The sequence below is a fragment of the Rutilus rutilus genome (assembly GCF_951802725.1).
Source record: "Rutilus rutilus genome assembly, chromosome: 14".
Taxonomy (NCBI): domain Eukaryota; kingdom Metazoa; phylum Chordata; class Actinopteri; order Cypriniformes; family Leuciscidae; genus Rutilus; species Rutilus rutilus.
In genome coordinates, this window is record NC_140219.1 from 7,413,621 (window position 1) to 7,435,656 (window position 22,036).

A 22,036-nucleotide genomic window follows, 5' to 3' on the forward strand; every position below is an offset into this window, starting at 1 on the left:
TGCTGGTGACTGTTCGGGCCTGTGTTTGTGACATGCTGTCTGCTCTGCAGAGCACAGATTGTTGACAGGAGTTGGCAGTGGGGAACTTCCTTCAGCCTGTGCTATAGCAAGCAAATAACTTAATCAAACGCAGCAAGGCCTTCACTTTCAACTCAGCAGTTGTCAGACACAGGGGGTGAGAAGGGGCACCCTTTAAATCCCAGACTTGAGGAGACAGACGGGGGACAGAGACACAGCTGCTCCCCCTGAGGAGGTGGAGGTCTCTGGGGTAAGAGCCGTGAAGGATGTATGCATGGAATGGGATTCTTTGTTATTTAAGCCACAGATATGATCATCTCATTTATAACAAACATACCTTTATACTGTGTCTGTTTCTTTATAAATATGCTTTTAAAGGACATTTCATACCGTATCAAAGTTTAGAAGGTTTAGAATAATGTTTGATAAACTTATCAAAATGTTTTATTCCAGTTTATGTACTGCATTCAATGATTTTCTGAGTCTGGGCCATCAGTTGCATTTGGATTTTGTGTGCTGTTAATGAAAGTTACAAGAAAATACAACTGATTGAGCTGGTTTATGAGGTTACAGGCTTGTGCTGCTTTACATTTCATTACATTGTGCAACTATATTTCCCATCATTTTCTGTGGCAAGACACAAGGGATAAAACACTCAGATGCAGTATTAATTAATTACACACCTAGTGTGCATCATTTGCAACCCCCGAAATCACTTTTTTTCAGTCCATATTTTATTTATATCACTTGCATGCACATTACTATTGCCAAATTTCTAAGTATGAACTTCCCTGGAGAACTTGAAAAGCCCTTGAAGAGTTTTGCACAGTGTTGTCATAAACCTTATGTACAGTAATATTAAGAAAAGTTTTTCATGAGTATTTAGTAGTGATGTAGTACTCGAGTCCGAGACCGATTTCTGCTTTCTCGGATTCGTCTCAGACTTGTTCCTTCAAAGACTCGGTCTCGAGCCTTCAAAGACTCGGTCTTGACTCGGACTCGGCATAGGCGGTCTCGTCCCCATCACTAGTCCACTAGAATACATACCACTAGAAAATTTTAATTTGCTCTGCATGTCCTAACTATGATTAAAAAAGTCAGGGTGGGCTTAACATGTTGATGACAGAGCAGCACTGTTGAAGCAGTTTAGAAAAATAGGCAGAAGATGATGCATGTGGTAGGGATTTTTTTAATGATAGTAAAAGCATAGTCCATATTAAGACGTTAAGACTGCTCCTCTAAACAATTCCCAATCTAGCTTAGTCTGTAGGCCTAACTGTTGATTATTAACTGGGGTGATATTAAATCATGAATATGAAAACTGACATGTTTTTATGGTCTTGGTCTCGACTCCTAAAGACTCTGACTTGCTTCCTCAAAGACTCGGTCTTGACTCGGACTCGACTGTATTTGAAAACCAACGGACTCAGTCTCGACCCTTCAAAGACTCGGTCTTGACTCGGACTCGGCATAGGCGGTCTCGTCCCCATCACTAGTATTTAGTTTACACTCTTAAAAATAAAGCTTCTAACAGGATGTTTTGGCAGAGATGACATCTAGAACCTTTATTTCTAACAGTGTATCAATGAAATTTAAAGTCAGTTTGACCTTTCTGGCCACCACAACATTACTGAATACACCAAACATGTATTTAGATAAAGTTTAGATCTGTATACATTCAGATAGCTGATATATAAATCATGTCTTCTGTTCTATATACACGAAAAGCCTGTACCCCTCCGCTACACTTTCCCTTGATGATCAGCTACTGTAAACTGAATGCTGTAATGTTTAAGATGTAATGTGCCTCTAAATGGCTCCTCTTGCGTTGGATGTGTATCTTGCATAAACAACCAGCATTTGCCCCGCACACAATAATGTAAACTTTATTTGAAATTAATAATCACAATTAAACATCTAGGAAAATAATCAACAATTCGGATTTTTGTTGGAATCAATCACGCAGACCTTGTCGGAAAGAAAGGCTTTTAACTCTGTAAAGTATGACATTAAATATTAGATTTTTTTTTAAATAGAACAATTTATGACCAAAAAGTAAGATGAATTTCTGATAGCTTGTAATGTAAATCAATTAGATCTTTATAACAGTATTCTACTTACATAAAGTGCATGTAAATATGAGTGTCAGTCACTCTATATCTCCTAAAAATGTCTTAGTAAGAGGATATTTAAATCGTTAGCCTCATAGCATAATTGCCTAAGTAATTTTTTGGTAGGACATTTACTGTCCTACCACTGCTGCAAAACTTGTCTTGTTTTCCAAAAACATTGAAATATGACGTAGGCAATTATGCTATGAAGCTAACGAAATGTGTTATGATCATGTGCCAGCGGTCTCTTCTGAGCTTGGGTCAGCTGTTCAGTAAACAGTGTTGCATCCTCTGTAAAGCTCAATCACAAACAGTAAACACACACCAGTTCTGAAGGACTCCAGCATTCATCACCCTTAAAGCTGCTCTTCTTTCAGGCTGATTACTGTAACGTCTAGGGCTTAGACAGTGGTTAAAGGGCAGGAAGATTTGAGCTCAGTTGGTACAGATGTGTATATAGTAAATGATGTTTGTTTTCTGCGCTCCAGGCAAATTTGACCTCTCCGATCACATATTGAGAACATTAGCAACTAAAGCTGGAGTGTCACATCTTGCTTTAAATGTGATCAACCTGTTGCAGGCTGATCCTGATTGCTCTGTCATTGGTTGATTGTGCTAGGCTCCTCCCTCTCCCTCTTCTCCAATGAGAACTCCCTGTTCCCAGCTGCAGTGGAGTAGAGATGGTGAAAACTCTTGTGGTGGATCAGTGTGACTCTATGGTGGTCAGAACACAGCATTGTCTAGCCATTCTTGTCTTTTAAATCTTTATCTATATATTTTTTTCCTGCGGTTTGGTAATATAATTTTTACTCCTTTGATCTTTCATTTCTTTTGTTTTTCTTTATTAGTTTGGGCTCCATAATGGATGTTGTGGCTCCACCACAAGAGTTTTTACCCTTTTCTTACCCTTTTTACAATTTTCTTTGGGTTTTTTTTCTTCAGCTTTTCAACCACACTCTTACAACAAACCTCCTTCAAAATCATGTGATTAGGTAGCATGTTTCTTTGTCTAGTATACTAGATGAAATATATATTGCAGGTGGAGCTGTGGGGTTGATAACAGAACAGAAGCTTTTGTATCTGAGCTGTCAATCAATTTTAAATATAATTGAATTAAGTCTGTATGCTGGTTTATTAATCATTCCATAGCTTTCGTTTGGTCCTGTTACTAAAGGTCTGTCAGTGTTTCATGTCTCTGACAAATCTCTTTTTGTGCAAGCTGAAGTTAAAGATCACGATACGCCCATCCCAGTGCACTTGAGGAGATGGAAGCGCTCTGTAAACATGCATGATAGGAAGCTGCATACCTGCACGGTACTTTACCCCAAAACAGCTCTGTTTTCTGCTCTTGACTGGCATATTTTACAGTACACATCATGACACTGCTATCGGCATCTGCTCTGCTTCCACACAGACCGGCAGGTCTTTCTGACATCTCCATAATTCAATAATCTGTTGTCTTTTTTGGCCATCATATGCATTCTCTTCAATCTCCTCAGGGCCATTTGTATCAGAATTTATGGTTTGTGGGATTCAAAGCTGGAATGCAAAATGTGATAACATATACATAAGATGAGCCTAAAGGTCATTGCGAAAGGTCTCACTTCTAAAGAGTCATATAATAAGGGATTAACTTTGTAATTGATGGACAAAAATTGAATTCAAAAAGCATTATGTGACTCTGTCAGTCTTAGAGAAAACAAACAAAAAACCTACCGCAAACAAAATAAAGACATAAGTTACAGCTTGTTTCTTGTTATTTAATGGACAAATGCCCATTGTTATGTATTTTTTCTCTCTGATAGTGGTCTGTCTTTAAAATAACTTTAGCATATGTGTTCAGCATAAACTGAAAAATGTGTTTTTAACTTAATTTCACCATAATCATGTTCCCATTTAACTGCATACTACATACAAACTCTATTATTTGCGGTTACATATCTATATAAGGAGCATATGGAGTGTTCAGGGTACATCATGACCCCTGTTAAATGTTTAAGAAACGGGCCTCCTTTGGCCAGCGGCTAAAGTCAATTATATGAAGCAGATTGCATTGCACATTTTCTTGCTCGACGCTCTTTCCTGCATTTGTCTGTGAGAAATTGGTCCATGTGTTTGAATAGGCTGATAGATACATAGATTAGCAAATGCAATAATTATTTGGCAGGCCACCGGCATGAACTGTGGGCGCATTATACAGTTCTGATTGGTCGAAATGATGATTTAGGAAGCACTGGAGCACTTCCGTTTGCTTCTTTTGCTTTCAGTGACACATCTGAGAAGTTGCACGCCAAAGTTTTATAGTTAGGGTTACGGGTTTGTTAAAATCACTGATCACTAATCCAAAGAATGAGTAATAGTAATATTTTTACACACTATATTAATCTGTTCAGATACACTAATGGCCTTTTTAAAGTGATGTGATGGAAGCACTTATAGTACATTACTGTTCAAAACTTTTGGGGCGGTAAAATTGATGTTTTTGAAAGAAGTCTCTCACCAAAGCTGCAATTATTTGATCAAAAAATAAAGTAAAAACATAATACTGTGAAATATTACTGTTTAAAATAATGGTTTTAATTCATTTAAAAATGTTTTTTATTCCTGTGATGTCAAAGCTGAATTTTCAGCATTAATACTCGTCTTCAGTGTCACATGATCCTTCAGAAATTATTCTAATATGCTGATTTGTTGCCAAAGAAACATTTCTTATTATTAAATCAATGTTCAAAGCAGTTGTGCTGCTTAATATTTTTATGAAAGGATTCTTTGATAAATAGAAAGAACTGCAATTATTTGGAATATAAATCTTTTGGTGAAATTATAAAAGTCGTTACTGTCTCTTGATTAATTTAATGCATCCTTGCAGAATAAAAGTATTTGGGCTATTTATTTATTTTTTAAATCACACTTTTACCCCAAACTTTTAAACAGTAGTGAATGTTTGCAGGATTGGTGTTGATTTTTCTTTATCTTTTATTTTTCTTGGTCTTTATTTTCCCCATCAGCACATGAAATACCTGTTGCACTTGGATTTGGTTGAAGTCTGTTACACTGGTCTACAGAAACTGATTTGTGTTAAACCACATCTCCGGTGGACTTTCAGTGTGACCTTTGGCCTCCTTGTGTGGCCTTTTTCCACATGATGAAGTGCCTGGCTCACCGAATCATCATTTCTGGCATTAGCGAATCATAAATCACCTTTTAAAAATGTGGCTGGTTCAGGGTCAGCTTCAACTCGAACACACGTGTAGCGTTGTGCTGTCAACATGAAGGGGATCTCTCACACTCCCACTAATGGATGGCAAATCTGCAGGGCGTTCTGTTTGATGACCCGTCCGCCCACTACCGCCATATGTGACCCAGTATCAAGAGCAGAGCAGTTACTGGCTTAATGAAATTGGTTTGTGTTTGTGTATGTCTGCATCACTCTGGGTAATGTTGTGTGATTGTTTTTTAATGGCTTTTTGATGGTGTTATTGTCTTTCCCCTTTATCCAAGGCATTTTTTTTTTTTTTTTGTCCCAAACAACATGATAAAATGTTCTGGAAAGTGTTTAACTTTGCTGAAGTGATGGTAACATCCCAGAGGAATCTGAAGTGGGTCTTTCATAACTCTGAAAGTTCTTTTATGAGTCAACGTGAAATCAAAATTTACCCTATTTACTTTTCATTTTCATTATTCCAAAGCAAAACATCCAGGGCATGCAAGCTATTTGACAATGTTAACCGGTTAAAAATAGCTATGTTTTAGCAAAGTCTGCACTTTATGCTGATCTGGTGCTCAATAAACATTTCTTATTATTATCAATGTTGAAAACAGTTGTGCTGCTTAATATTTTGTGGAAATTACTTTACTGTCACATATAGCCTACTGTCAATTTAATGCATCCTTTACTGAAAAGCACACTCAAAAATGTTTTAAGCCTTTTTTAAAGATTTCAATTAATAGTAAAATTATATTTTAATTGAATAATTGAACAATCCTTAATCAATTATTAAAATATGTAAGGATTATTCAATTCAATTTGATGGAAATTTACTATTAATTTTAATGCGTATTATGTATTAATTTCTTTAAAAGAAATCTTATTGACTGCAAACTTTGAAGGGTGTATGTTTAATTGAAAAAAAAGAAAAAAAAAGGTTGCAAACAGCAGTACATGTCATTAAAATAAAAAATATAATCAAATTAAAAAGTTGTTGATAAAGTTGTAGCTGAAATTATGACAAAAGTGTTTATCGAAATGTTTGAGTTCTGAGGTCTGACTTTTCTTGGCAAATCTGAGCACAGTTTGAGACAATGTTGAGATCTCTTGAGATTTTACTGTGGCTTTTTTCTCTGTAGACAAATATATGAAGCAGTACACATCTCTATTTTTCTTCATTTAATCTCATTGCTGCCTAGGAAAAAAAGAGAATTTTGTGTGTGTGTTTCGTCTTTACTGTGGGTTTTCAATCAGTGTCCATATCTTCATGAGTCGTCATCCCGTTATTAGAGTCAACAGAACTAAAAAACAGGAAATGAGTGTAAAGAGACGACCAGCCCATTGTGCTCAATTACACATGCAAGAATATTCAAAACAGTCAGTGCAGATGAGCGGTTTGAGCTTATACAGAAATATTACTGGAACACATTAAGACAACAAAACACATCCGACCACAGAAAACAGCCAATAACTGGGAAAACTGAGTGGGAACAGGGACTTTGCAAAGTCATTGATGACATGTCACACTTGTTTAATATTAGCCTACGTAGAGTTTGTAAAGCGTTCTCATCTTATATGGGCCAATAAGCACAGGAAAAGCTGAAATGACTGCACTAATGAATGCGAGTGTGTCATGCTCAGTTTATGTGGACATGCACCAGATCATGTTGAGCAATGCACTGTGTTTGATTATTTTGTATGTCTCTGAAAGGATGGACAATCCAGTCTGTCATAAGGCACGTCTAGCCCAAGGTGAATCTGAAGCTCTTCGGAAACACATGGCTTGCTGCTGTGTTTTTGTTGCATCTTTGTTGAACACTTGTGTGGGTAAGCATAGCGTAATAGTTTGAGAGATTCGGTTGTGATGTTGCCTTCACACATCTGGCATACAAGCATATAATTGTGACAGAGATGTATAGTGTTTCGACTTCAGATGTCTAAGTTTGCTCCTCAAGTCACATTAAGACAATGGCAGTGCTTTAAAGAAACCCCTCTGCCTCAATGCAGTGTTTATTCCAGGAACCTCAGTTGCATTTGGCTGTGATCTCGCAAGCCACCAAAAACAATATTGCCAGCGGAAAGTTAAACAGCAATGAAGGCTTTTTTTGTCTGAGTCAAATCCCAGAAGAGAATACTATGAACTCTATTGTCTAAATTGAGATGAATTTCCTCAAAGCTGGACAAACATCATGTCTCATTAAACACGGATGCTTGACGTAGCGATGCAACCTTATGGACTTTGCACATCTTCTCCTCGGTCAAAAATACAGCCTGTGTGTAAATATCTCAAAGAAAATGTCCTTAACTGTGACCAGCTAAATGACCTCGGCACGGGTCTACATATCAATGAAACTCCAAATGTGTTCTTATTATATGCTATTGATTTTAATTTAAAATAATATTGTTGTCATGCAAATCTCTCTCGCCATCAGGTAACAGTTACGTATTAAGTGAAATATGGAAGCTTCTTTGAGTTGGTGTTTTCATTTGTGGTTTTAAGCTTCCAGTGGAATGAAAGGCCAAGAATCTGATCTTGTTGAGTGAAGTGTGCCTGGCACAGATATATTTAAAAAAAATAGTGTTTCAGTCAAGACTTGTTTTCATTTTAAACCAGTGATTTGAAAGTTTTGTTTTCTTTCAAAATATGCTTTCAATTTAAATGTTAAATGTAAGTTAAATTTAAAAAATTGCATTTATTGTATAGTCTATTTAAAAATTGAAATGGTCATTTACTCACTCCTCCGACCATGTTTTCGTTCTCAACTATTCCTTCAAAGGTCCACTAAGGAGGATTTCTAGTCAGAAATTAATTATTGAGCTAATTAAAAAAATCTGTGTTAAAAACTGCATGTGTTCAAGCCCAAGTCACTGTGTTAAACATACAATACTGATTTATATTCAGAGCTGACGAGTTTGATTTAGCTAGAAATTTCAGTTCATTTATCCTGGAGTGTTTACGTTTTATGTGTTTTCTGTTTGTCAGTAAACAAAGAAATTGTCTGGCTACTATAGACATTTATGCAAAATACTAGCTCAGAGAACATATTTTCTGGTGTTGCTAATCAGGGGTGCGTTTCCCGAAAGCATAGCCAACTATGGTTGCAAGTTCAGTCGTTATCAGCATAGTTCAACGATTTGGTGTTTCCCGAAACCATCGTTCCAACGAACGTTCGCAAACAGCATCGCAAACTTGTGTGGTTGGAACGACGTCAGCTCTCGAGCTGTGGTTAGAAGCATAGTTTCTAGTTTACATGAGATGTAGACTGAATAAATCCTTATCTTTAGCAAAATAAGCAAGCTGACATTCAGTACAACCCGTGTTATTTATTTAGAATACATACAAATGTAATTTACGTCTTTTAGTTTGTCAAGAAATGTAAAGCACCGTTTTTGAAGACTGCGCATGTGCGAACGTGCTCTACTAAGAACGAGCCAAATATTGAGTCTGGTAATAAAGCAAAATAAATGAGAAAAATTAGAAATGGTCTTCAGATGCCATGTCTGTAACTTATAGGCCTATGACAAAATCTAGCGTTAATTCGATCTCAAACAGATTAATTTAAATAAGTTATAGTCCACCACGTGCAAGACGTCATAAACCAACGTGGTTGAACAATACTTTGCAACATATGGTTTCGGGAAACAGTCGTGACTAGCTAGTTGATTTCTCCAACGATGCATCGTACTATGGTAGTTAAGCAGCGAGCTATATAGTTGGGGTGCGTTTCCCGAAAGCATCGTTAGCCAACTATGGTCGCAAGTTCCGTCGTTATCAGCGTAGTTCAACGAGTCAGTGTGTTTCCCGAAACCATCGTTCTAACGAACATTCGCAAACAGCATCGCAATGTTGTGTACTTGGAACGACAGCTCTCGACCTGTGGTTAGAAGCATAGCCTAGTTTCTAGTTTGCATGACATGTGGACTTAATAAATCCTTATTTTGAGCAAAATAAGCAAGCTGACATTCCAATACCATTTCCTGTGTCTTTCATTTAGAATACATACAAATGTCATTTACGTCTTTTAGTTTGTCAAGAGATTTAAACCACCGTTTTTGAAGAGTGCGCATGTGCGAGATTAAGAGAGTGTACGAACCTATGATTGAATCGGGAAATAAAGCAAAATAACTGAGAAAATTGAGAAATAGTCATCAAATGCCATGCCTGTAATTTATAGCAAAACATCTAGCGTTAATTCGATCTCAAACAGATTCATTAAAAGAAGTTATTACTCCAACACGTGCGTGACCTCATAAACCAACGTGGTTGAACGACCACTTTGCGACAATACGGTTTCGGGAAACAGTCGTGACCATACTGTCTATGGTCGTGACTCGTGACTAGCTAGTTGATTTCGTCAACGATGCATCGTACTATGGTAGTTAAGCAGTGAGTTACTCGTTGTTCGGGAAACGCACCCCTGATGTGCTTTGATAAAAATGTTCTTCCACAAGTAACATGCATATTTATATTATTAAAAAAAAAGAGATTTATTTATTATATTTATCAGGATGGTCAAGTAGATGTTTTGTGATTGTTTTTGAATGGATTTTTGATGGTGTTATTGTCTTTTCCCCTTTATCCAGGGCTTTTATTTTATTTTAAAATATATAGTATGTATATTATTAAAAAATTTTTTTTTTTACATTTATCAGGATGGTCAAGTAGCCTAGATCTGGTGACTGAAATGCTTTTTGACACTCGTAATATCAGTTTGTGCAATTTCAACACAGTGAATTCTCTCTCCCTCTATCTGTCGCTCTCCTTTTCTCACTCTCTCCACACTTTCTCAGTTTTCCTGTGAGGAATGAGGTGTTCACTGAAGCTTCTGGCACTCTCTGCTGTGGAATCAATGAGTTAGGTGTTTAGAGGTGTAAATGATAGCCAGTCATCTTTGTCTGACTGTATTTGGCTGCTCAACCAAATGTCTGAAATGCGTAGAGGCTTGTGATCTGGCAGCATTTCGAAAGTGCTTCAACATGGATGTAAATATGTTCCCAAGGACGGTCACCCTGCACAGAAAGCGCTGTCAATCTGGACCCCTATCCTCTTCTCTGGCAATCTTCTTCTCACACTGTTTAATAAGATTAAGTCCTACTCATAAACTTACTTGAGACTGAGTATGACCCTCTATAGTCTTAGTAGGTAATCTGAAAATACACAATCAAACATGTTTTATCAATGAACAACTGAAGTGGCTGCAAAGCTAAAAGGATACATTAAGATTATGATATCCACACTAATGTTGTGGTCACTAGGCATGGTTAAACAAATTCTTTCCTCAAATAGGAATAAGAAAATCTTGGCTCATGTTACAGTGATTTTCACATCAATAATAAAACCTGCTGAAAAGATTTCCGCTTCCCCAAAACCTGAACTTGTGGTTTACAGTCATCATAAACTGATTTAATGATAACAGGCTGCAGTAATGCTCTATTTAGTAAAACATCCAGCGATCCACTCGAGTTACGCATGTTTTTAGTCTCAGACTGTGTGAGTTGATTAGCAATATTTAAAAACAGGCAATCACAAGTAACGCTGTTCTAGCATACCAAGTTCTAGCATACCTTGTATGCTTATTAAAACTGTTATGCCTAGAGGAGCGCTAAAATATGAGTGTAATCTGGGAATCAAGACCACTTGATCATGTACTTGTTTGCTGTTAGCTTCTCACATGTGTTTGTCACAAGATACCACCGATCTACACCAGATGACATTCAGGTGGACAGAAGGCGCAGTCCGTTTTATACAGAATAACAACTGGCTGTCAGCGGATAAGATTCATTTAATTTTCGAATGTTCTCTTCACAATTCTGAGAATAGGATTACAAATTACTGACCATATTATTTATTTATTTATTTATTTATTATTTATGTATTTAATTTTTAAAACATATATAAATAAATATTATGTATTTATATTATGTATAAATATATATTTTTTATAAATATTTATTTGTATCAAATATTTATTTATTTTTTTAATTATATAATTATAAGTAAATATATATTATTTTTACAAATTAAAAAAATATATTTATAATTATATAATTTAAAAATAACTAAAGTTTATATATATATATATTTAAATGTATAAATCTGTTATGTATATACATTTATATTTAGTTATTTGTTTGAAGAAAAAAAGTTTAATAGGTCAAAGGCTTTTGTAACCTGATGTGAAGATACACGACTCATGACAGATCTTAAACGGCTTGTATGTCTTTGAAATGAATAAGGGTCAGATTTATCGTTCTCACAATTCTATTTAAACCGTGTATTATGTTGCAGTTCCTAATAATCACTGGCCAACTGGCATTGTAATTACTCACTACAAAGCCTACTTACTGTACTACAAAGCCTATTTTTACCTGCATTTGATACTTGGGTTTGGACCCTGAACCCTTGTTTTGTAACTGTAATAGGATTTAATGGGTCTAACACACCTCTGAAGAAAGCAAGTGGTGTCTGATTTGATTATATCACAGTAATGTTCCGCTTATGTATATACAGTATCAGGAAAATCTTACAGTCGTACAGTCAACTTGCTCCAGAGTGGTGTAGAGACAACAATCACTTGCATCCATTAGAAACAACACGGCGACCTTTGTTTATTTTCAGATAAGATAAATATATAATTATGGAGCTTATTATGACTGAAATAATAAGCTGAAAACGTGTAGGAAACATCAGGTTTATGTAATGTGTTATCAATTTGTGTGCAGTCACGTTTCCTGTGCCGCTAAATTGTAAGTGATTTATGACTTTCACCTCTTACCTGTCTTAATGAGTAGCTACTTCATGACCTTTTAACCTACACGATGATTAGAATGAATCCGAAATCCTCTCATAACGCCCCGGGGCTACTTTTGTCGTGCTGCATTTGATGGGGCGTGAGTCTGAACATCCTCTGTTCACTATTATAATCACTTGTGCTAATGGGAGAGCCACCCAACGAGTGTCTGGGACCCAGTTGAGGCCGTCCCCTCTCATAAACACCAACACTTCCAGCGTCAACAAACAGATGGAAATGTTTCACTGCCAGGCCAGGCGGCTGGGGGTGGAGAGCGACAGAGTTGTTTATCTGGAGGTCAAGAGAGTTCACACTCCATCATGCAAGGGCCAAACTCCTAATAGCCGCACTTACACGGGCAAACGCCAACCCTCACGCATTACATTTACATGCTAATGGCGGGTTCCATATGTTATTTTGGAACTGTGCGGCTTAAATTGTTGATTTAATCTTTGCAGAAAAGCGATGTTAGATGGGCCGTGTTTAGAGGAGGTGAAATCTCTGTTTGTTTTGCTGTGGCTTGGACAATAAATGTGTGCAGATGCTGCAGATGCATAAATATCTTCAGTTTTTGTAATGTTTAAAGCTAAAATGGGCTAACAAACTGAAAGAAAAAAACAACAACTTATAAATATTTTATTAAAATCATTTGAGCGAATTGTGCATGGTTATTCTAATCAGAATGCCTGATGGCCAGGTTTCCTCTGCTGTTCTTTGGCTCTTCAACAAAGCTTAAACAATACAAAACAGGCACCACAAAGCCACAATAATAGGAGGAAACTCAATGAAGATGTGCAATTGCATGTCATGTTTAAAGTCATATTTAATATCTGAGAGCTTTCTGTCTCTTCGTTGACAGCTACTCAACTACCACTTTGACGCTTCAAAAAGTTCATAAAGAGATCGTAAAACGAATCCATATGAATCCAGCGGTTTTGTCCGAATTTTCTGAACAGATTCGATAACTTTATATGATGAACAGATTGAATTTAGGCTTTTATTTACATATAAAACATTGATCAGTGAACATAAGCAGAAGCTCAACTGAACCTGCTTGAAACACGAGAACAAACTCATTGGTTCTTGCAGAAGCTCAAACGTGCTGTGTAACATGAGAATAAACCTCATTAGTTCTTGCACGTCTAGTGAACATGCTTGAGCTTTTGTTTACCACAGCTTGTGATTTGATTTGTTTTAAATAATCCAAAATTCATATGGATTGACACATTCACTGCAATGATCATGCTAAAATGACACTATCATTTAATAGCACATGCAAAGCAAGACAAGAAAGCAAGCGTTCAAGACGTTTCATTTATAATTGTACAAAAACAACAATCGCTTCAGAACTCCATGTGTGATGGTACCTGGCACTTGAACCATCTTCCACGTACATGTAAACACACTCACACACATTGGAATGCCCAGATAACACACATTGCCTCTCCTCATTTGAAACGGTTGACTTCGGCTCTGTTATTTGGCTGTTCGTGATCTCTCATGAGCAGCAGTATTTGATTTGACAGTCAGAGTTCCTGCTCTGTTACAATCCCCCCACAAGTCAACATAAACCACCTGTCAGACATCACAGAAAGCCAAATAACTCTCTCTGTTTTTGCATTTTGCATGAACATGAAAGTGCTTTGTTAAAGCGTGTGATAAAAAAGTGCTTAAATTATCAATATTTATTACATGGCTTGGTTGAATTCTAATGTAGAATGCGGTCTGTTATTTCTTGATAACAGACCGCTGCTAAGTATAACACACCGTTGCCATGAAAAACAGAGTGTTGCTATGGACGCAGGATTCTAACCGTAGAGACGGAACGGACTATTTTCTTTAGCGGAAGCAATACAATCATTTTTAAATCAATAAACTCCTTTTTAAATCCATATTTTGTGTCAAATTATTGATTTATTTAGTTGGTAGCCATGTAATGTTTATTTGGTAGGTAGCCTCCGCTTCGCGTCGGGGTCCTGATCAGTCTGTCGGGGTTGTATTCGCTATAACAACCGCCTCGCTCTACATTATCCCTTACGTCATTGATGTGGCATTTCAAACAGTTGCAAGTAAACAATTGATCTAAATTCATGTATAATAATTCTATATTTTTTATACATAATTTGATATATTACATGTATTTGTCACATCACAAGACTGCTTACATGAACTGCAAACATGTTAAATGATGGTAAATAGTGAAAAAGGAAATGATAACTAGTTACAGCCTCTAAAATACGCATTTTCCCCATTTTAACTCAACATGTTATTAATCAACCTCTCATTTAAAGTTAGTGGTTACGACTATTTCATGATTGGATTTTCAATAGGTATAGAAAGAAACTGGTGCAAGTTTAGTGTATTATTTCATTGAGTTACAGATGTTGGATAACTGAACGATAATGTGTGAACTTCCTGTCAGATTATGTTGAAATTTTCCTGGGACAAAGGTTTGTCACAGTGATGTCCACACAAACCACACACACCTTCTGGAATTGATCTAATTTCCGTTCCATTTTTAGAATTTAATTTGGTCAGCGAGGGATATTGGAGAGGAAAACTCAGTTGTGGTTAAGGAACCGAGAGGATCGAATTCTGTGATTTGATTTCACTGCTGACGCTTATTGCGAACAGTTGCTCCCAACACAAAGCCAGAGGAAAACAATGACGTTTTCATTTGCTTTAGACCAAATGTCACAGTAGCTAAATCAAGCCTTTGCATGACTATAAGAACCAGATTTTCTCAATCGGATAAGGATTGGAATTTCGCCGAGCGGTTAGATCGTCAAAGCTGAGAATAATGATACACTTCAATTATCTGATTTCTTAAAGTTCACATAATGGGATAGCTATCGGGGAGAACATAGGAGAACTTTAAGACGGCGAAGACCTCGATTGCATCCAGATTCCAGTTTTTAATCTTGCAGTTGTTACTTTTATGATAATTGTCCATGAGACAGTTCATCAAATGCTGACAGATAAAAAGCTTGAGAGGCCCCTTTCATTGGCGTCTTCACTGAGCCGTCAGCCCAGTGTCTCAGAGTTCCTCATGGTGTTTATGGGCTCTGTTAGTGAAGAACATAGTTACATTTGTATTTATAGCCGTTGTGGTTTGGTCTTTTGTAATTTAATACTGTGTAGTGCAGTAAGCTAGAAGAGCTTAAAGATGAAGCTACGGCTCACTATTTTCACTATGTTGACTATGAGTTGTGTTATCGTACACAAACACTGGAACGTCATTACAGTAGGGGAAGTTGAGCTGAAAGTCGTATATTATATAGAACAGACCACATAAGAGAGAGAGAGAGCAACAGGAAGAGATTTACAGACAAAGACTGATCAAGTCTTCTTAACAAGAAAGATATCACAGTACTTATTTAGCAGCCAGGTTTTTACAAAGCAACTTCCAGTACACTTAGTGACCTTTAACCTATGGCAAGGAATGTTAAAAGTTTTATAAGTTCTGAGTATAGTTTATAAGTTAAGCATCAATGCTGTCATTTACCATGGATAATAACTTCAACAAGTTTGTAAAAAATAAACAAAAACTGCGTGTACACTTCTGTACTTACAAATGAAATTCAACCTGGAGTGTTTTTGAAGCAGTAATGTGTTTTTGAAGCAGTAAATGTGCATCTCATTTTTGTTAAAACAAGTATTAAAAGCAAAGCATGTGATTTCAGTGCATCTAAGGCTAAACGTAGCTCCTAACTTTTGTCGATTTAGGAGAAACTCTTAAAATAATGGCCGTGTCAGTCCTAATTGTAAGACTCCTAAATGTTTTCTTTAAGTTCAAGAGCAAGCATTTTAGTGCCAAAAGCAGCTCCTAAATCTGTGAAAAGTTAGGGGTAGTCGAGAGGACTCCTAAATCACTAATTGCCCTGTTTACACCTGGCATTAAGATGTGTTTTGGTTGATCGAATCACAGGTGGACAAGGCTAAATTCAGGCGTAAACTGGGTCTAAAACGTTTGTGCTTGTCGAATGTTCAAACAGTCACAAAAGACGCCTACTCTCCACCTACTGACCTAACACGTGAACATTATGGGAAGCGCTCTAGCCAGACAGGATTTAAACTTTGTCATCTGAAGACCCAAGTTTGGTTTGAAGATAAAAAATGTACCAAGCACAATGTTCTCTCACCATTCCTGATTTCAAACACACACTGACAGCGTTACGCGTCGTCTTGCGGCTGTCGGAGCAGAAACAAAAGCTATGTTCTCAGTATGTTTTTTATGTAAATTGCGCAAGATTATTTTGTCCATTAGATCGAAAGATCTGAAAAAACCCATACATTTACCACCCATAGACCCTACCCTTGAGAAAATCTGGACAGAAGCGGTTGAAAGTGGACAAAAGAGACACCAGGTGTCCCTCGTCTACATGTGGTCCGATTGACCAAAATGAATCTTAATACCAGGTGTAAACAGGGCCTATAGATCAGTTCACAAACAGTCTTAAAATGACACTTGCTGGCAATCTGCCTCAGCAATCCGCCCAAAGACACTGTACACCATTGAGGCAATAGGCGATAGAGCGATGACATTACATTAAAGTTGATTTACGTACAGGCAATATGCATTGAATGATGGAGAATGAAACATTGATTGCAGTCAAGTTGAAAATGATATCCCATCGTCTGTGCAGTGCTGATAGCCCTGTGGGCAGCTCGGGTGACCCTAGTTTGATTTCCGGCTCATGGACCTTTCCCGATCCCGTCCCCCTTTCTCTCTTCCATTTCGCTTCCTGCCTACTCACTGTCCTATCATAATAAAAAGGCAAAAACTGCAAAAATAAATCTTTAATACATGAATAAATAACTGAGAGACATGTAGAATGTATTTCCTGTGTTATTCGACTGCATGTCACGGATGCGATAGAGTTTAAGTTGTATTGAACTTTGAACATTCTTGTAAGGATACTGGATGCACTAGATTCAGTAAAGTGAACCACACCGGGGAAGTGAAACCCTGAGACCCATTCCTGACGATCTTTCTAATAGGGGTTAAACCAGCAGGGGTTGATTAACCTAGAACAATAACAATAATGCCAACAAGAAGAGTGAGTCTGCGACCCAAGCTTGTTAGCATCCCAGAATCCCCCTCTCCCGCCAAGCTCAGGTATGGTTTCTATTTCACAGTACCTAAGGGAGGGAAAAAAGGTTGATGGAAGTGATTTAGTGCCCAAGGGACAGAAAGAAGGAGGGGGTTAATCGGTTAACCAGAGGAACAGAGAGGAGGGAAGAAGGGGGACCTGGCTACCGTCTGGGAGGTATGCCCTCGGCTGCTTTGTTCTGACTTACATATACACGAACAGGAAGTGATGCGTGGTGCCCAGATGCACAGAAATGCATATTTAATCTGCGTTTATCGGTGAACAATTGATTTGAACCTAATCCTGATCTTTTCTCTAGTTTAAACTCAATTGGAACTGGTTTCTACATCACACATGTAGTGCTATTTTTACACCTTTCTACTGCCACGGTCAAGTTACTGCCATGTGGCTCATATGGACTTCTTTTAGCGTGAATCTCATGAAAACTGTCACGGAATGTCCAGGTCGGATTTCACTTCGAAAAAAAACAAACAAATATTATTTAGCATCAAGAAAATCAAAAGTATCATTTTTAGATTGACAATAATAATAGTAATTTTATTTTCATGATAATTAAGCAAATTTAATCCTCTCCAAGTCTCCCAGTTAAAATTCTCATTTCCATAATCCAAACAATATTTGTTTTACTATCAGGTAAGATGATATTCATTTCTGTTGTATATTTAATGAGAATCAGATTTTTTACATTAACTTCAACAAGGGGTCCAACTATTATTGTTTGATCTCAAACTAATACAACATACATCAAATAAAAATACAAGATTAAGTTAACCAAATGTTCAGCTAAATTCAGGCAATATGCATTGAATGATGGAGAATGAAACATTGAAGTCAATTAAAAATCCTAATGGTACTAAAAAGACTTCAAACTAAGTAAAATTTTTATATTTTTTTATGTTGATTTGGTTGTCAAATGTAACACATTTCTGACCATTATATATGCAATATATATTTTAAATGAACTAAGTTCATTATTATTTCAGCTCAGCGTTTGTCACAGTTATGCTTAGTTTTGGTTTCGTTTTCTATCAGTCTGTTTAGTCACCTGTTTTCTCGTGTTCCTTTGTTCTCCTTTTCCCATAACCAGTTACCATGGATATTAATTTAATCATCACAGCTGTTCATTATTTAATTTATCACCATATGTATTTGAGTTCCTCACCTTTGCTTGTTCTTGGTCCGGTATTTGTGCATGGCACACTGTTTCAAGTTGCTGGCTTATGTTTAATAAAGACTGTCATTATTTGTACCTTCTTCATCACTGGACTTAAACCCTGACAGCGTTCACACGGGATTCTACAAACATCTGATCGGAAGATCCTTTTAATAAATCCATGTGTTCAGTAATGACTCAGAAATGGATGTCAAATCAATTCCAAAATGTATTTTATGTAAGGTATTTATGAAGTCATTCTCTGTCTCTCCTGACTTCAGGTCCTCCTGGGAAACGTGGACGGATGGGCAGAAGAGGTGACCCTGGTGAGTGCCATCTCTTCATTTATGTTGCCCGTTCTTGATGTCTAGCGCCTTTCTGTAAACATTGTTACTAGAGTGTTTAAATCATAATCATTAGATGTGACAGGGAGGAAATCCTCCTTGAATGTGGTTTTGAGTCACCGACCCTCAGATGATTCAGAGGTATTATACTCAGACTGATGATGACAAATAAAGATGCTGATGTATTTCTAAGTGAAGCTGAGTGGTAGACACACATGTGGCTCTCAAGGGCACAGACTCAGAATGATTCATTGTCGCTCGCGTCTCTTGTTCTAGAAGCCATCAGTACAGCATGTGAGGTTTATGAAGGTGTCCGGATAAAACATCCATGACCTTAAGTATGCCGTATCTTTGGATAATGTGCACAGTTTGTGCAGCAGAACCTATATTCACCTCCTGACCAGATCTGATTATATCTGATTAAAGTTCCCATGCAACTGGCATTTGGACAGGATGACAATTCTTTACATCTGTTTTTTAAACTTGTTCCAGCTCCGCTGCCCTGGGAGAGGAACTTCAAACGCTGGCAGAACACTTTATTTACATAGAGATAGTGGGTCATTTTGTCACTAAGGTCTGCTAGATGTGGTTCTGTTTAACAGTGCGTGCTTGTTGTAGTTTGGGTCGTGATGCGGACGGGAAGAGTTGAATGTGGGGAAATGGATGGAGGTTCTCTGTTGCACAACAGTTTGTTTGTTTCTCTAGAGTGTGAGAGAGAAAATATGGCTGGAAAGCTGGAAGATATTTAGGAGACTAATCAACGCAAACATTAGGCGTGTCCCATGTGTCCATGATAACTCAATCGTTAAAAAGCGCCCATTCAATTACAACCCTCATCAATTGAAAGATTTTAAACGATTTTAATGTCTTCAGTTATCTCCATAAAGCACACACACACACACACACACATTCAAACTCTTTCTCTTTTACCATCTTGCACTTGCACTTACCCAGCTAACATTCTCAGAACATTCTGGCAAGGTTCTTAACAAAAAGTTATGAACAAAACTTCTTCCAGTTACATTAATAGAGTGCTGGATCAAAGTTATCTGGTCTTTAATAATGTTTTTAAAATGAATTAGAACATCTTCAGAAAATAATGTTTGAAGAATGATAAAAGTGAAAGTTTCCTTAACTTTTGCATAACCAAGAAAAAACTTTTTTTTTTTTTTACATTTTTGAGCGTTCAGAGAACATTCAGAAATAACATTTTTATAACGTAATAGGAAACGTTAGCAAACCGTTCTTAGAACATATTTTTTAGCCTGGGTAAATGCTTTCCAAATGGTGAAGCTGTTTCATTCACACCGGTCAGAGCTTGACTGTGCTGAGTGAATGTTTTCTTTAAACTCTTAAGAGGAGCGAGTTCTGTCAGCGTCTAGACGTCAGTAAATACCAACAACTTTCTGCCTCATAAAACTTCAATGTGTCTCTTAAAACCTCTCTGTCTCCTCTGAGGGTCATAACACTTACCTGCCATACATCACTGTGCCATGTTGTATCAGGAAACATTTATTTAGAGGTTTTTCTTTTTGGTGAAAGAGTGAAAGTGTATTTTTTTTAATCATAAGTTAAACTGAAAGTAAAAAGACATTTGGCTTTGTTTTACACGTCTCTTTGTTGTGTTTTCTTTATTTTTCAGGACCCCCAGTAAGTACCCCGTCCTCACACTTCAAAATAATGACATAAAGCAGATAAGAGCTCTGTATTGTGGTAAGGCTGACAAAACGTTTGGAAGGTGAGTCATAAAAGCTGAGAAAAAGCCTTCAAGTTCTGGGATCTTTCATAGCTCCTGAAATTTTTACATTTGGGAATATTTGCAATTTCTCAAATCTTCACATCTGAGCCGAAAGAATAGCATTCTAGAATACTCACACCAGTGCTTCTGAGATTCTAAAATAAAACTAGAATAAAGTTATAGAATAATGCTAAAAAATAAAGTTCTGGAATATTTAGCTGAAAAGCAGAGCGGCTTCTTGGAGATCCGGTGTTAATGTTCTGGTATCCAACAAAAGTTTAACACAGTGAAACAACAGGTTGCAGACTGTCTGAAACCTGCTTTAGATTTAGGTTAAAATCAAGCCGTCAACACCTTGTTTCAAGCAGATATACGTGACTTCTAATCCGTATTTTTGTAGGCTGTCATGAAGATTTCATTGATCTGTTTAACGCTTGCAGATGTCAAATTGTGTGACTGCAATTTTTCAAATTGTGTGACTACAATATTTTTAAGTTCATCACACTGAATTTAAAAATATTAAGGTAACACTTTATTTTACCGTGTCCTTGTTACACGTTACATAGTTACTGTAGTAATAACCATAAATTATGCAGAATTACATGTAACTAACCCTATAGTAAGTTCATGTAGTTAATTATTATTACTTAAATGTATAATTACACTGTAACACGGATTTTTTCATGAAATTAACCAAGGCTTCTTTAGATTATGAAAACTGTAAAAATGTTACACTCTTAAAAATAAAGGTTCTTCATTGGCATTAATAATTTATTAAGAACCTCTAATATTCATGGAACTTTTCCATTGCGCAAAAGGCTCTTTATAATGTTAAAAAGTTCTTTGGATTATTAAAATGTCCCCTGAAAGGTTCTTTGTGGAACCAGTGCTTCACTGTGAAATCCTCCTTTTGGAACCTTAAGATTTGTAATCTTTTTTTATTCTAGGATTATATTTATTTATTATACCCAATTTTTCTTTGCACAGGGCAAACCTGGGCGCGACGGTTACCCGGTAAATGTTCTTTAAATTATCTAGTTTCTTTCTTGTGTTTTAATCTCCATCTTTGGCTATTTTTCACTCCTTTATTGCTTCAATCACCTCGAGTTCACTCGCTGATATTAATTTTCTCTTTTCTGTCTCACTAAACACCTGTGCAGCTCAAAAAAATATATTTTAAATATCTGATGTCGCAAAGTTATAGCGTCTGCACTAATTTCAAAGTCTTAAACTCTATCTCTGATGAAGAATGAAGTCTTTCGCTGGTATTTCTGCAACATGGACGATAATGATGCAGAGTTTCCTGGAAAGAGTGAAAGCGCTCCTGGGCTCAATTACATTGGTAATAGTGTTTCTCTGTTGAAACCGCTGTAGATTCACCCCATTGGCTAAACCTGTGTCCGGGACAGCAGGCCAGAGACACTTAGAACTTTTAGTTTGTAATTTCCTGGTTTCTTGAACCCTGAAACGGAAAGTACTGGGAAAGTAGTGGGGCGTTTTAAAATGAATTGGGCGTAGACAAAACATCACATGCTAACTGTGACATATGGGCAGATGTG

General features: G+C 36.9%; 1 protein-coding gene across 1 annotated transcript in view; it reads left to right on the forward strand.

Moving 5' to 3' along the window:
- col23a1a (collagen type XXIII alpha 1 chain a) overlaps nucleotides 1-22,036 on the forward strand; it is a 126,277-nt gene that overhangs the window by 69,617 nt on the left and 34,624 nt on the right. Inside the window, exons 3-5 of the mRNA XM_084431084.1 lie at nucleotides 18,677-18,721; nucleotides 20,382-20,389; nucleotides 21,465-21,491. Coding sequence (XP_084287210.1) covers nucleotides 18,677-18,721; nucleotides 20,382-20,389; nucleotides 21,465-21,491 — 80 coding nt within the window. The remainder of the gene's footprint in view (nucleotides 1-18,676; nucleotides 18,722-20,381; nucleotides 20,390-21,464; nucleotides 21,492-22,036) is intronic.